The sequence below is a fragment of the Nothoprocta perdicaria genome, unplaced genomic scaffold (genome assembly GCF_003342845.1).
Source record: "Nothoprocta perdicaria isolate Ctin4 unplaced genomic scaffold, notPer1 scaffold_105, whole genome shotgun sequence".
Taxonomy (NCBI): Eukaryota; Metazoa; Chordata; class Aves; order Tinamiformes; family Tinamidae; genus Nothoprocta; species Nothoprocta perdicaria.
In genome coordinates this window covers 30,420-46,717 of record NW_020454150.1, presented here as the reverse complement: position 1 = coordinate 46,717, position 16,298 = coordinate 30,420, and the positions used below count along the sequence as shown (strand labels likewise).

The following is a 16,298-nucleotide window of genomic DNA, read 5'->3' as shown; positions in this document are numbered from 1 at the left end:
AAAATATTACAAGAAAAACTTTTCATGTTTTATTAGCTTTTGGAGAAAAACTGGACATGCTAAAAGATTGTTAAAAAAAAATATAAAAAAAAAAATTGAATTGTTCAAAAAAGTCTCCTGTTAAGTAAGTATGTTTATGACATAAAGTTGAAATCATTTCATGTTAACATACCTTTGGAGCCTATAAAAATGATGAATTCCAAGCACTTTCTATGTCCAAAGAACTATTATTATTTTCAATCAATGTAGAGGCATTATATCAAACAAAACTCATCAGCAGAACAAACACTGGAGGAAAATCCTTTTGTTTGCCCTGACAGTCCCCGCTCCTGCCCAAGTGCTTAGCAAGGACTGTAATCTGCCTCGGTGGGAAGGAGCGKTAGCGTGCTGGATTTAATAATGAAACTACTGGCTCCCTTTGGAGTTTTGTAATTCCCTTCAGTACAACAGCTAGCCATCTGAGGGCTTTAAAATCCTTTTGGCGCTGACTGATGGTGCTGTCAGACAGCAGAAAAAATTYGCTTCAGAGGAAACAAGCAGAGGCTGGTTAATAGCATTCTCAGCACCAGCCAGGGTTAAGACATGCAGATAGTTTGCAAACAAGCTGAAAGGCTGGCAGCTCAACAGGGAAGAAGCCTGTTTCAAGTATGAAAATCAACAATATTCATAACAAATAGGTATGCCAGAACATTGTAACAGAATACTATGAAAACTGACCCAAACAAAAAGAACTGGATCATGCAAATGAGAGCTGCAGATGGTAGGTTGGACTAACCCTGTCTCCATGTACTCATACTACCTTGCTCCCAAAGGTGAAGCATGCAAATGCTTATTTTTTATCTGCAAGTGAAAGCCACTACTATTGAGACCAGTGTTCATTCCCCACCTAGTACAGTGAAGAGWCACTCAGCCAAAAAACTCTACATAGTTAAGTGAGGAAAATCACTGCACAATGTGCACAGCTCCCTTGTAGTTCATACGGTTTGCACACCTTCCACAGCCTTTAGGCCAACCACTAATATTACCTGAATTAAAACAAACAAGAAAGAGGAATTCCCCTTATTGAACAGCTATGTTTAAAAGCCAACAGTGTCTTTGTATGTAGGTGTTCAGCACTGTAAGCCCTGTGCAGTAAATTGTGTGTATTTTGAAAGACTGCAGTTAACTCWGAGGATTCAGTCTTACTCTTCAAATAGATTGCAAAAAGCATCTGCTGGGGAAAAAGATTGTAAGCATAAAACTCAGTTGAAATGACTTTGCCCTTAAATATATGATTATCAGTATCATCTTGTACTTCACAAGGAGATGATGAATGAACTGAGTATTTCCCAGAGGAAAAGTCGAAAAAGCACTTCAAAACTGGTGCTAGTACTAATGACACGCCAAAGTGCACTTGCAATCATATATGCATCTGTAAGCTGATCATAGAGTAATCTCCACACCAGCAAGCCTGTGGCACTGAAACTGCTGTCAAAATAAAAATGGGCTAAATTAATCAGTAAGTATTCCTGCTTCAGCGTGACTTTTTTWAAAAATGTTCAATTTCCATGAATCCACAGAAAATCTTTTCTTTTTAACTTGCTTTTATTTCTGATGAGTCTAACTTTGGAGCAGTAATTGACAAAAGTTCCATAAAGAGAGGCCCAGCTCTGAAAATTAACTGCATGCAAAGAGGAACAAAATCCTCTACGACTATTTATTTTACTGTTAGGAAATTACTGACTTATTCATAACTCAGACTCCCTGTCCCTCCAACYCAACAAGATGAATAATTACAATTCTGTAACAGGAATGCTATTAAAAATTTTACTAATTTTTTCAATGCTCTATATGTACTGTTAGAAATGTGTGCATCTCTTCCCTCCTGGGAGTGCTTCTTATTCACATAGGGAAGAATTATTTCTTTCAACCTGAAATTAATGTAAAACAACTTTTTATTTAAATAATATAATTAATAGTTCAGGTTGCATCAGTTTCATATGTACTTTAATACAGATCTTTCTATTTTTGATATTTAACTGTATCCTGTCTTCTAAATCAAKTAAGGAAACTGCTACATGGACACTCACCTTTTTCTTATCAAYACATTTTATATTGGAACTTTCTTATGGGATCTGACTTGAAGAAAACTATAATTCTCTATATTACAATGTCTATATAAACTAAGTATACAGATTTAATATAGGTAGAAAAACTCTGATCTCTGAGAAATATACATACGAAATCAAGCGCCTGATATTGTTGATCTACTCAAACTGCTTTTATAAAAACTCTTACTCCACTCCACGTGTACTAACATAGCCATATGAAAAAGTAGCAAAAAAGTAAATATTTATGCTTCTCACTACTGCCATAGAAATAAAAGCCTTCTATTCCTTTGCTTTACGACAATGATACTCTAGTAAAATGCAGTAGGCTTCTGCAAAAAAAGAAAAAAGACTTCTGAAAAAAATAGAATTTCATTTTCAAGCTATACATGTAGTTAACACACAAATACAAGCTCATTTCTCTCTCCTTACAATTACTGTAGTTAAATTTGATGGTTTATTGATGCAATCAGCTAGTCCTCTTTCTTTTACCCACTCACCAACTGAGCTGTGCTAACATAGCCRAGATAAGTGTTCTAAGTCATCCACAGCTGTTCAGCCAAATACCTTGAGATTTCTATGGTCTTCCACTCAAAGAGAAGATATCCCTAAAAATACTCATGTTTCAAGTTCTCATAGATTTGATCTAGCATAGAAAAAGACATAGACTTCAAACAAGCACATATAAATAAGAACTTCTTTCTGGGAGAAAGAAAGGAATTCTGCAAATTATCTGTTTTCCCAGCAATTTCAGTCCTATGATTCTATATTTCTTAGAGCTATAAAACAGATAGTGATGGAAGGATTATGTGTTAAGGAGATTCCAGCTTCTAAATAGATCACTAAGGTCCAGTTTAGTTTCTTTGAACTAAAATTATGTCCAGGATAGAGTGAAAGGATTCACAAATTGTTTTTTTTAGACAAATATGATTATCAAAGCAGATTCCTTTAATATCTTACGACAAGGATTGAAGGGTTGAAGGAAAGATTTACTATATATTTCCACACTTTATATATAAAGGCAGATAAATATCAGAAGGAAGGACCAAGGTATTTGGTTACATTAATCTAGCTGTGCTAGTAACATTGAAAGTAAGAGTAGGAAGTTTTCTCTGACATCGACAGAAAAAGAAGAAAAAGCTTGATTCTGCATTTTAGTTTTATAAGCTGCTACATGTTGCATTTTCCTGGTTATCAGACAGTTTTTGCTTGTATCGCTACTGAACTGATGCTTTCAACCGGATTAGTATACAGTAGCCATCAGGATTACCCACAGGTTAAAAACCTCGACAAAGGAAATTACACAGAATCACAAAGTTGCAACTGTAAATCTATAAAATGGAAGAGAATGAAAATATAACTAAATTATTACATGTTCTTAGACAGACTACAAAAGAGAAATACAAGCTGGATATCTTCTCAATCTACACAGAAAAGGTTAATCTAGCTGAAAAGGGTTTTCTTTCATGTTTGCAGGATCACGCATGACATTATTTCTTATCAAAGAAAATAATGATCCCTTTTTCCTTCCATATATTGTTGCTCCTGTCAATAGCATATTCAAWAGTATTGGAATAGAAATTTAATCCAGATCCCAGGGATTATTGAATCTATTTCTATTCTTTGCAAACCCTTCATCCAGAAGCACCTCAACTGAGCTGTTTCTTCAAATTATTTTAAACTAATCCCTTTCCTATATATTTTTTCTTTTAATGGTATGTTATTATGATATACTAAATTACCACTTCAGAATTGGTCTAAATATTTCCAGATGGTCTTGTTACTCATTTTAAGAGTAACTTCTATTAATTAAGCATCTACATATACAATACAATAAGCACTTTTACTAACTCARTGGTATTTTCAGTAAGTGATTTCTTTATTTATCAAACCTATCAATGATTATTGCAACCTTATATTTGATTGAGAACACACAGTTTGCTGCAGATTAAATAAACAAGTATTCATCTTTTGGAAATAAATTCTAACCTTTTCTGAGACATATGTAAAAAACAGATGACTTGAAGGATGAAAAAATCCTCCTGTCCTGAAAACTTTTAGACAGCTCTACAGAGCAACCTGAGATTGCACTCCCAGGAATGGGCAGAACAGGAGAGGTTTGAAAATAACAGTTCAGGTAACACTGACATGGAAGACAAGAAGAAATAGGATGAGAGGTATAGAATCTGCCCTTCCTTGGAAATAACACAAAATATTCTGATACATTTCTCTCCCATTTGTATTATGCAAGTGTACAAACAGAAAAAAATAACCTATGACTCCGAAGAGTAAAACTGCATCAGATTTCATAATCTACATAGGTTGTATACTAATAGCATTCAAATAACACCATATCAAACCATCCTTCATAAACCTCTATGTTGCACATTTCTTTAGCTTACATTTATACCTACTGAAATAATTAGAGTTTTCTAAAAATAATCTGAATCATTTTCTTAATAGCATGATTACTGCAGAATATTACACCCCATACTCGAGCAAAGACAAGATTATTTGTTTGTAGAACACTGAACCACTTTAAGGGGATACTACAGATACTGGCACATCTTGTTAATTTGGGGAAGGTATTTTTAGGGCAGTAGAAATCCTATAGTATTATTTTGAATTTGAAAATGAAACACAGTTTCTCTGCAGAAAAGAATAACACTAGCACCACAGAGAGAACCACAAACTACAGTTCTGAAGAAAACGTTTGAAGTTAGAGTTGGACCTTACCCCAGTAGGAGCCGACCCTATAACAAGACACCAAGGAGTTTCGAAAAGTACGCTGCTCTTCCTTCTCAGGGACAGTATGTCCCGCTTTGACACGATATCCGTTTTGAAACAATTCTCCAAGAGACTTTTTACGCCTTCTAGTACTTTTATAGATCTCTGTACGTGTTCCCCCAGAAGTGTTGTGGTAGACTAAAATCTTGCTGGGAATCATGACTATGTATCTTCAGCTTCAGGAACACTGAGCATAAGTAGTAATACGGTCCAGTCTTCAGTCACAGCGTGCACTCAGAGCAAATACAGCCAAATATTTTCCCCTCTTTTCTCTCTCTCTCTCATTCAGCATCAATGTAGAGAGGTGGCTGAGAAGTCTCTCTCTAACAAAACTGCATTTTGGAAGCAGATTAATTTTACTGAATGCAGCATAATGCAAAGTTTACCTTTATGTGTTTATAAAAGATAACTCAATATAATCTAATCCATTTCTGCTATGATGAAATAAACAGAATTAATTCAAATACAAAACTCAGCCCCTGAAAAACACTAAGAGCATCACCGAGTGGACAGACAAAGCACAAATCAGAGAAGCAGACAGGCAGGCAGTGCAGATGCTGCTCTGATCCGTGATGTACTAGAGCTTAAAMGCCATCTTCCATCCGGATATTAGTACATAAGCTTCTTTCCGATACACCGAAGAATCACATCTGTCAACCCCAGACCCACAGGAGTGATGCCCTTCACTTGGATTGAGCAGGTACTCTTATAAAGAATCAGTGGACTAAAATTATATACATAAAAGCCTTTTTTACTATATATTTTTGTTCTTGGACATTTTTACGTCACCTGTCTGCTGGTTAAAGCTAGTATGCAGAAGGCAGAGGTCACATAATCAGTCAGCTCTTCTCTTACACGATTTAATAAGAATAATAATAAAAAAAATCCCCAACAACCACCCTCCTTCTAATCCCAGTTAATGACAACTCTGCAGTACTGAAGAAYAACAAAAATCTTTAGCCATGAACCAAAAGTGTAATGAACAGAGTGCATTTGCTCTCTCTGGTAGACTTCCTCCGCAAATATTCAAAAAAAAGTTTAGTTTAGTCAGATTTTCTAACTGGGTCTCATTCTGTTTAGTCACATTTTCTAACTGGGTATCATTCAAGCACAAAAACAAACAACTCTTCAAAATAAAATATATTTAAGGTGAAATATCACCTTCCATGATATCTAACATCCTTTCGTAGCCAATTTCCTGCTTTGAGTATAACATACAAGCCTCATCTTGAAAYGCTGTCTTCTTTTTCAGGAGCATGGTTAGCATTCCAGTTTTTGCTCCTGCAAGAGCCACAAAGATGTATATGCCAAAAATGTATCAATACCATCTGGAGTACAATCAATGCAGGCATAAAATCAGATTAGCACCACGTATTTAATACTCTTTTTATTTAAAATATTTTAGGCAGTGTTTGGAGGAACATATCACAGGATCATTATCTAGTGAAACAGTGAAATAAATTATGAGTAGCTTAGTATGCATTTAAATAAATCCTGCAATCTTCCCCTGGTCAATGTTGGAGTATTGTATGTGTCTATGATGGGAATTCAGTAAGTGAGGGGACTCTGTGTTTGTGCATGTAAAAGCTGCTCTGGTTGGCCAACCTTTTGCAGAACAATCTATGTATTGACAGAATGATACAGTATCCATTCTGCCAAGCACTTAGTCCTTAATAACTAGATGCACTGGATGATTAAGAGGGTAAACTACAATTCAAACTTGAGTTCCTGAAGAAACACAAGTAGTTGTATCACTTATCTCTCATTCACAAATAAAGTCTTAAGATGCTAAATTGCCTTTAGAAAAGACAATATARAGAGTAACATAAACATGATTAACACTTACATAAACAATCTTTARTATTTCATCCCTAAATAAGTTTATTTTATCTTATGCCACTTAAGGCAATTCAGCAGTGAATGAACAATAGATCTTACAGAAAAAAAAAAAAAAAAGATCAATTTTGTCTGCAGTCAGTCGTCTGCTTTGTAAAGGATGTATTATCTCTCAGATTGATGGTGGTTCCATTTTCAATGAAATGTTGATGAGGAAGGAAAAATAATATCCATACTTACCTCATTAGAAAAAAAAAAAGATACAAGATGAAGAATACAATTATCTCATATTTTTATATTTGAAGTAATGCCACCCTTTCTTATGCTGAAATTCTTATTCAAAGATGTTGCTTGTTTTGGAGAAGAAACTAACTAGACAGTTTATCGATGATGCATCTAAATCAAGAGAGCCCTTGAAATCAGATGTAATCTTAGTAAGCTATCCTTGCAGAGAAGTGTCATTGAAGGCTGGGAATTTGGAGTTTGCTTTTCAAAGTGCCCATTACAGGAGTATAAAGTAATTTGGCTTAACGAGGAAATGACAAATCGGTATCCTCTATAATTTTCCCCAGCATTCACCAGGAACAAATTGCCTTAAATCAGGAATATACTATTCTGAGAGGCTGTAACGATAGGGYGATGGAGAGAATACTAAGAGCAAAGGCAAAGGAAGGACAAGGGCCAGATCTAAACCCTGACTCATGCTGCAGGACATTGTTTTAAAAATTAGAGCTGCAATTCTGCCAATGTTTGTTCCTGCGAGTCACAAGGCACAGACCATAACTGTCAAAGAACGCAATGAGCATACTATGAAATAAGATGCGTAAAGAATTCAAGTATTTCTGTTCTAACCACCTTGCATGATATTGTGCACCTTAGCCATAAAATCCTTTGGTCTTTGAACTGCACCAATAGGAAACATTTAATTATGAAAAATAGATTATGAAAATGATAAACTTACAAAACAGTATATGTGATTAGGAGTTGAGCACAAAAATCCTTACAGTTTTCTGACTAGATTTATGCCAAACACTTTGTAACACATTTACTCTTGTTAAAGAGGAGTGACATCCTTTAACTCACCATAGGGAATGATCCCTTTTGCATGGTGTAACTTTTTACTGTAATGACAAACAGAATATTTCATACCAACTATCAGATTAARGTATGAAAATCTATGGAAGGCAAAGATCATGCTTAAAACATGCTATGTTTTAAGATAGAGCTGYCACACAGATCCATACACCAGTCATCTGTATCTCTTTTTTCATCCCATGTCGGTATGAAAAAATGACCTTAACCTATTTAGCTTTGTATCAAAGCTTAAATGATAAAGTTTGAGGACTGAAAGTTAAATTCAGCATTGGAGCTGAATCAAGAATAAGCTCAGGAAAGAAAGTAGCAGTTAAGGCTTCTTTCTTCAAACTCTTTTCAAATGGAAAATGCCTGTGATCTGATAGGACAATTCTCATGGAGTTTCTGGTATACATAAAGATGAAGTAATAGACCAGATGACTAACTTAAGAGAAATTACCAACAAAAGAAAGTGAGAATTTCCACGTACTATCAGACTAGATTAGAATTCACGTCTAGAAGAAAGTCCAATTCCAATGTTTTCCCAGAAGACACCTTCTAGAGCTCAGTACATCATTTGCTATTTTCTGCTGATGACAACATATTTCTTAAGCTGAAAGTCATCCATTTTCCATGCACTTGTCTATCTTCTATAGATGGATTTCCAAAAGCTGGAGTATGATACAACTAAGAAAGACCTACTTTTTTTTTTTTTTTTTCCCCCCTTCATGTCTTAACTATTAAAGTAATGTTATCCTCACTTTGTCCTAAAATATAGAATGGGGAAGGCAAGCATAGAAACTGTGTTAATAAGGAAWTTGATAGAAAAGAAAAGCTAGAATCAGGCTATTTTCTTTGAAAATGATCCAAGTTTGACTTTTGAAGTAAAATTAAAGTATTTTATAACGTGTAGCGACTCATGTCCATTGACTGCTATTCCATCATGCGACATTGTCTGACAAGAAACCATTATAAACTTCACTCTCTTAAATCACTATTGCTGCAACCACATATCTAGCCCTACTAAACACACAATTAACATATCTCACGTAATTTTGATTTAATTATATAAAAATATAAACAATTTTTTAAAATATTTAAATATTCCATGCATATTTTAATTTAAAAGTAGTAAAATATTATGATTTATTTTAATTATATTATATATTTATTTCAATTGCTATATAATGAATCATTTACATAAGTAAATATAAAATTAACTTTTAAGTAACATGGTACCTATTACCTACAGCGGCCTTTATGTACTATAACCCTGGGAAGAACAGCTATAGGCAGCATTTCAATAACAGCAATAGAAGTTGGACATTGAATGGGAAGGGGTTGCTGAGTTCAGAAAGAATAAACATGAAGGCTGTGAGAAAGGCAGACAGAAAATCCATATGAATGATGTTTTAAAAATAATTTGAATATGGATGCTGACTCTATCTTACCTCCAATTATTCTATTTCTATAATACATATGATGATAATACATTAAATTATTATGCAATATCCAGGAGGAGATTATCAGTGAAAGGAGATGCACAGTGAAAGGAACTGGGGGTATCTCTGCAGTACAACATGAGCGTACACACACATAAGAACTCACACATACAATCCTGAAGAAAAACATTCTCTGCAGGAAGGAGCTGATTAAAGAAAAACATAACATAACATAGCAGTGGAGAGGAAATTTTTTTTTTTTTTTTTTTTTTTTTTTATATTGAGGAACAGATTAACTGGAGGGATAATGAAAAAATAACCACTGGAGAGATCTGAGTACATCATAAAACTTCTAATGCAATAAACTAAGTACTTTGCATATTAAAAAGAAAAATATTGCGGTCCCTCATAAACATAACTGAGAGCAGATTATCAGATATTGTAACTTGAATATAAAAACCTCTTGYAGAGCAACTTGACACTTTAAATAGTAAAAGGCCAATTAATTTCAGCTAAGCCTCCATATAGCAATGCTAAAATAGAGACTTGTACTAATTAAGGTACTTGAGAAGACAAAAAATCATGTTTTCTATATAAAACAAATATGATGCACTCCTTTCAGTGAGTTATTGCTGCCAAATGACAAAGCAAGGAGTATCCACAGTGATTTTCAGTTAAAATTCTTATAATTGGTTGAAAATATTTGAAGTATATAAAAAAAAAGAATGCTGAAGAAAGTAAAGTATTTTATATATACTATATATATGAAATATAGATTTCTTAGGATATTTAGCAGAATTTATCTTCCATTACATATCCAAATAAATTCCTTTAAATAATGCAAATAAAATGACATTGTACGCTTTAAATTTGTAGAAAATACACTATCTTTGTACTTGCCCTGGAAAAACTTGCCATGGAAAAAGATATAATTACTATAGAATTTGAATGTGCATTCAAAGCTATTGCCAATAGATGGCAGAAATTCACCATACTTAACCACAAAAACACTGAACATGATTAAAAAATTATGATGCTAGGAAAGGGTTTTGACACCTGTAGATGTATCAAGAGACAGGAAATGATTTTAAGGTTTTGGAATTTATAATTCCTCTATCTCATTGATAACACTAAAATTTAATTTTCAGAGCACTTCTTGTGTCACCATAATTAAGATACTGCTCAAAGTTTCATTAAAATATACACACATTTTCCAAAATGTACAAGATGTTCTGAGAATTCAAATATGGTTTTAGGCAAAATTGTTCTGTGGTGCTTACGTCAAAAAGTCTACAGGGTTTTGAAATAAATGTGGTTTTCCATGTCTGTTTTCCCCACACAAATTTCAAGTGTGAGCAGCTATTTCATCTTGAAACACACTTGCTGAATGGCCAGGAGGCATTTGCATTATCAGCTTAAGTCACCTGAAACAGGCACTGTTTTTCCTCTAATCCCATCGATGATAGGGATCCCTTAATAATGGGGGCAAACATCCTCTGAATCACAAAACTAGCTGCCTACAAGACACATTGGGGAAAAAAAATAATAATAATAAAAAAATAAGACCAAGATTCAGATCCAAAACTTGGTATGTCTATAATGGGGCAAACTGAATTTAGACAGAATTTGAGCAAGGAATAAAAAAAAATATATATTCCCTCTTTAATTAAGTACATTAACAATCCACCTCCATGCTGTGCATATTTGCATTCTTTGTCTACCTTCTCTTCCCCACTTTAAATCTTGAATTATCTTCTGAATAACATTAYTGTTTCAATAGTACCTTAGGCTAAAGGGAATGCCAGGATAGACGAYGATGGTAAAACCATCAATATATAGTATTACAACACAACAGTAATCACTTTCTAGCACTTAAAATAGTAGAACAAACCAAGCACTGAAAGGATGTCAGGAAGAGGAAACTGTTGGTTAATATATATTCTATAACTTTGACTACTGTGAATCAAGGATAAATAAGAGAACAACAAATTAATACAAGTTTTGTTTATTTACATCACTGTAGTTCTAAGGTTGATTGTTCCTCAGCCACATGTGCCTGTAAATATAAAGACTACTTTCTTTGTCTTCCTCTATCAATATCATCCTATGAAAGCAACTTATTCCAATACAGTCTGCTCATAAAAATCAATTCTTCTTCATAAGCATAAAAGTGCATGATCAACAGATATTTCAGTTATGCAAAGTTCCTTTGCTACAAGAGAAGAAAAAAATAACTTTTTAATGGCAAGTAAAATGTCTGTAAATCATTAGTGAACATGACCAGAAGTTATCCAGGTTTTGCAGGCTCCAGACTAAAAGACTGCAAACTAAGCAAAGAAATTAAGATTTGATAATACAAAGTTTAGCTGTGATACACAGATCATGATGACTTTGTATTAAAAAAAAACCCTAGTATTAGCACAGGACCACTTGTTTCACTGTTTTTTCATGAAAAAAAAAAATATTTGCTGCACACCTTCACTTAGACTGTAAGGGCAATATTCACACTCAGCATTGCACTGATATCATTTGGTTGAAATTAATTGTCAAAATTACTGTAAGATCTTTAGAATCAGAAACTCTGTATTTTCCGTTATCATTCTTCCCTTGGGAAGAATTCTCTCTACTCCAAAGAAGCCTGCACTTGGAGAATTGTCCTTTTATCACCACCATGAACTTTCTTATACAGTTCTGCGCAAGAAATATAACGGTTTGGTTTATATGCAAGTATCTGCATAAATGTTACTGTTGGCAAAACAGTGCTGGAAAAAATGTCAAGGGGATCTAGATGAAAGAGAACTTCATCAGGAAAAAGAGATGTTTGTAATTGTACCGTTTTAAGACCTAGTCACAGCACAGCAGCTATCAGCTTCACTGGCTGTTGAAGCAAGTTACACCACTGAATTACCTCCAGGTTCAGTAAGATTTCTTCCTTTTCTGTACTATTCCCCCATTCTTTCAGTAATCTAATACTCGGATCATTCCTTGTGCCAGCAAATCCTTWGTGCTCAGGCACTTCCTTTGCTTATGGTACACCAGCAAAAAATAATATTCTAGAAATCCCTTCCAAAGATATAATGTTTTTACAGATCTTAAGTGCTGCTGTTTCTTCATCTGAACACTAGACACTGAAAATGCCATAATTCATGGAATACTTTTGGTAGAAAACATCATGTGCTCCATTCCATTCCACATATTGAATTATGTTTGCTTACCAAAATCTAGTTGGAAGATGAAAGCCATATCTTTCATGCACAATGAATGAAAATATCCTTCTTACACAATGTTTCAAGATAGAAATATACTTTAAGGTTAACTGGACAAAAAGATAGGAGGTCAAAGAGGAAATCTTCACATAAGCATAATAGCTGAAGGAAGGCATTTCTGAACTAATGTAATATATAGAGGAAAGCTAACTGGCTTTTCACTAAAGTGGAGTAAGGTAATACATTCAGATCATGCATCCTCTCTCCAGTCTTCAGATTTTGTGATAATGTGTCTCTTAGGTCAATCAGAAATGCAAATGCTGTATTTCACATTTTTCCATTTGCATTTTGTGAAGACTAAACATAATGCTGAGTTTGCACAGTATTGGAATCCACTGATGTCTGAGCCTGTAATATGTTGGATGAGACTTGCATTGCCTAATATTAAGCGTTCTGTAATTATTTGCCTAGCTAGAAGGCTAAAGAAGGCTTTTTGCTGTTCTTACATTTTCCACAAACTGATTTCCTATCATTAATATTTAACCGTATGACATGTTTTCCTTCAAAAAGCGTTACTTAGTTTTACATACACAATGGATAAGCTCATCATGTAAGATGACTTTTTGGTTTTACCACTTTCTCTTTTCGGATATAAGATTAATATGATTATATATATACACACAGTAACCCTGTTTCATACTATACTAAATCATTAATAACTTTTACATTCTTCCATTTCTGCATAAAGTTAAAATATATTTCTATAAATGATGCTTTATTTTATTGTCCTGCCATGTAAAACATTTAAATGGACCATTGTCTAGTTTTCAGGAACAATTAGTGGCTCTACTTCTGGAGAAATGCAACCTTATGCAGCTGTCAAATGATGTGTCACATATGTCAGCTAAAGAAAACATATTTGCAAAGGATGTAATTTTTTAGGGCTTAAATTTAACCCTTTTTTACCAAATAAAAACTCCAAAATTTGGCCTCAATTTTATGCAAGTAGACAAATATATGCAATTYATTCAAGAAAACTTAAAACATGTAATTGAACGTATTCTGTTTTCAAATATCCTTTTTTGCCCACTTTGCTTCATTCTGCATTCCTTCTYATATGTGCCATATTGTTTTCTACTGTCTTCCCAGCAAAACCTAAGCCAAGATTAAGCCTAGGAACACCTAAGCAACTCTTCTGAATCTAGTGTTTCAGTGGATTTAACTTAGCTACATTATTTCAAAAAATGAAGAAACGTTGTTGATTTTATTATTGACAATGATTTATGGCAATACAGTTCAATGAATGAATGCTCTGGTTTTTCTTCCAGGGTTGTAAACTGGGGCAATTACATCACATAAACGGATTTATAAAAACATCCTCATGTGGGACCCTACTGCCAAAGGGACTTCACCACCAGTTTCAGGAGCTTCTRAATTATTTTAATGAGTGAATGTATTTAGCTTTGTCTGACATAACTCACCTGTCTATCTAAAGAGCCCATCGACTGCAAAATAAAACAAACTTTGGTAACATTCTTCTCCTTACATGATGGTACAAGGTGAAGAAATGCTGCATCAMAATCTGTCAAGTTTAAGTATTTTGATAACAGTTATATATAGAAAAAAAAAACTATTTTACTCACCAAGCCAACTTCTGTTTAAATATACTGACACAAACACTGGAGGAACTGTGAAGAAATCTACTACTGAGTTAACTTCAAGCCAGAACCACAGCTTGTCATTGGCTGCTATGAACTGGAGGGGGAAAAAAAAAAAAAAAAAAAAAAAAAAGAGGAGGAGAGAGAGGGAAGAAACAGATTATACACATTGATTGCAAGTAGATAAGTGGGTGCAGTGTTTTCCATCTGAAGAATAAACACTTAAGACAATGCTGATACTTTCACTAATTGTGAAATTTCACTAAATCTTTCACTAATATTTAAAAAGTGCAGGGAAGTATTTCAAAATGGATCATCTTCACACTAGCACACCAAACCCTTCTGCAGTAGTTACACCATATATTTACTATTCAGAGCTTTCTAAATATCTGACAGTTTTAAAAGAAATCAAAGCATTAATCACCAGACTGATCCTTATAAGGCCTAAGTCAGAGCTAGTGCATCAACTTCAGCACTGGATCCAATACTTGGATTACTTCGTGCACGAGGCCATTTCTCTCTGCTGAGAATAAAGCCTTGGGAGTCTAACTTAGATGCCTATGACATTATTGTGCAACTGTCTATTAATGTTTGCACATTGATAAGAGGAATGCCAAAAAAAAGGCCTGACAATTATTTATATTCAAGAAATAATCAGGAAATATACTTTATATAATTATGAAATAAAAATGTATAAAAATAGAGTTTAGTGCATCACAAAGATGCTCCATTGCATCAAAATCGAGCAATTTTTTCTCAGGTAAAACCTAAAACTTGGACTAAAATATTTAAGATTCATACTTGTATTTTTTGAATTATAGATTATGTCCACTGTCTTTCATACATAATAGATAGAAGTATTCTCTAGCTATTTAATCACTTAAATATTCTTGCTTCTAGGATTAATTCAAAACATGGTTTAAGGAAAAATGTAAAATGAACATGGTACATCCCATCTATAGGAAAAGGGCCTTTAGTAATGTCAAAAATATTGTAGTCATAGTTAAAATAAAAATTTGCTTTATGTTCGCAATATGAACTGTACTTGCCTCCTAGGATACTAGATTTTAAATAATTCATCATCTTACTTTTCTGTGATACTCAATTATGTCAAAGCTCCAGCATGAAAACTGAACAAAAAGTATCCAGTTTCAGCAGGAATTTTAAATTTCAAGCTGTTAAATTCAGAAATAGTCAGCATATTTGGAGCCAAAAGCTTTTCCAGATCACAGATCAGAATTTTCATAATCTGTTATGATTAGAAAACAGTCTTTTCTAATCAGTTTTATCTTTCTTTAAAGCACAACTTTTAGCCTTTCAAAAGGTCGTTTACTTGTTATTCAACAATGAAAACAAAGTATATTGACTCTAAAGGCCACTTATACTTTTCTGTACAACTATTTGAACAATTATTCATTTGGCTTTATAATTAGTAACTAACAAAAGCACATTACATGACAGAAATAAACTTTACCATACTTGAAGCTTAACTTGCCAACCTACAAGTATTAGCATTATTTTATATCTGCCAAATCTCTGTCAGAGCTCACTGCCTGATTGACTGTTAACACGTGCAACTTGGTCTTAGTCTTCATGAGTAGTTCAAAGATTTCCCTTCTGAGTTACCACACTGCTGGGTACTAGCCAAAGATTTTAAAATGGATACGTGTGTGTTTGAACATAAATATTTCCAGAAGTGGAGATTTAGCAATACTAGTATAATTTTGAGTTGCATTATAGCATTTCAGAGAGAACAGATGGATTAGGATAGGATTTAAAATATTTCTTCAAATATCTTTCTTTGCCAGCAAGTCCTCACAGGAGATATTTATTGGAATGAACTGAAAAAGCTAAAGGTATGAGAGATTATTATTTAAATAACTGGCAAATCCACTACTGACCCACAGTGCCAATGGAACCTTTGTCACAAGGGCACTTCGCTGGCTCATGTCCAGCTTGCAGTCCACCAGCACCTCCAGGTCTGTATCTGCTTTTCAGCATGCTAGCCTCAGCATGCACTGGTGCATGGGGTTGATCCTCCCCACGTGCAGCACCCTGTACTGCCCTTTGTAACTTCGTGAGGTTCCTGTCTACCCGCTATTCTTCCAGCCTGTCAACTCCCTTTGAATGGCAGGGCAATTTCTGATTTCACTGAATGTGAGAGGCTTCTCTAGAATGCTGTCTTACATGCCCTTCCTTGCTGACATG

General features: G+C 34.1%; 1 protein-coding gene across 1 annotated transcript in view; it reads right to left on the bottom strand.

Moving 5' to 3' along the window:
• The window catches only part of KCNMA1 (potassium calcium-activated channel subfamily M alpha 1), a 202,435-nt gene that overhangs the window by 157,984 nt on the left and 28,153 nt on the right, over nucleotides 1-16,298 (bottom strand). Inside the window, exon 3 of the mRNA XM_026044145.1 lies at nucleotides 14,076-14,187. Coding sequence (XP_025899930.1) covers nucleotides 14,076-14,187 — 112 coding nt within the window. The remainder of the gene's footprint in view (nucleotides 1-14,075; nucleotides 14,188-16,298) is intronic.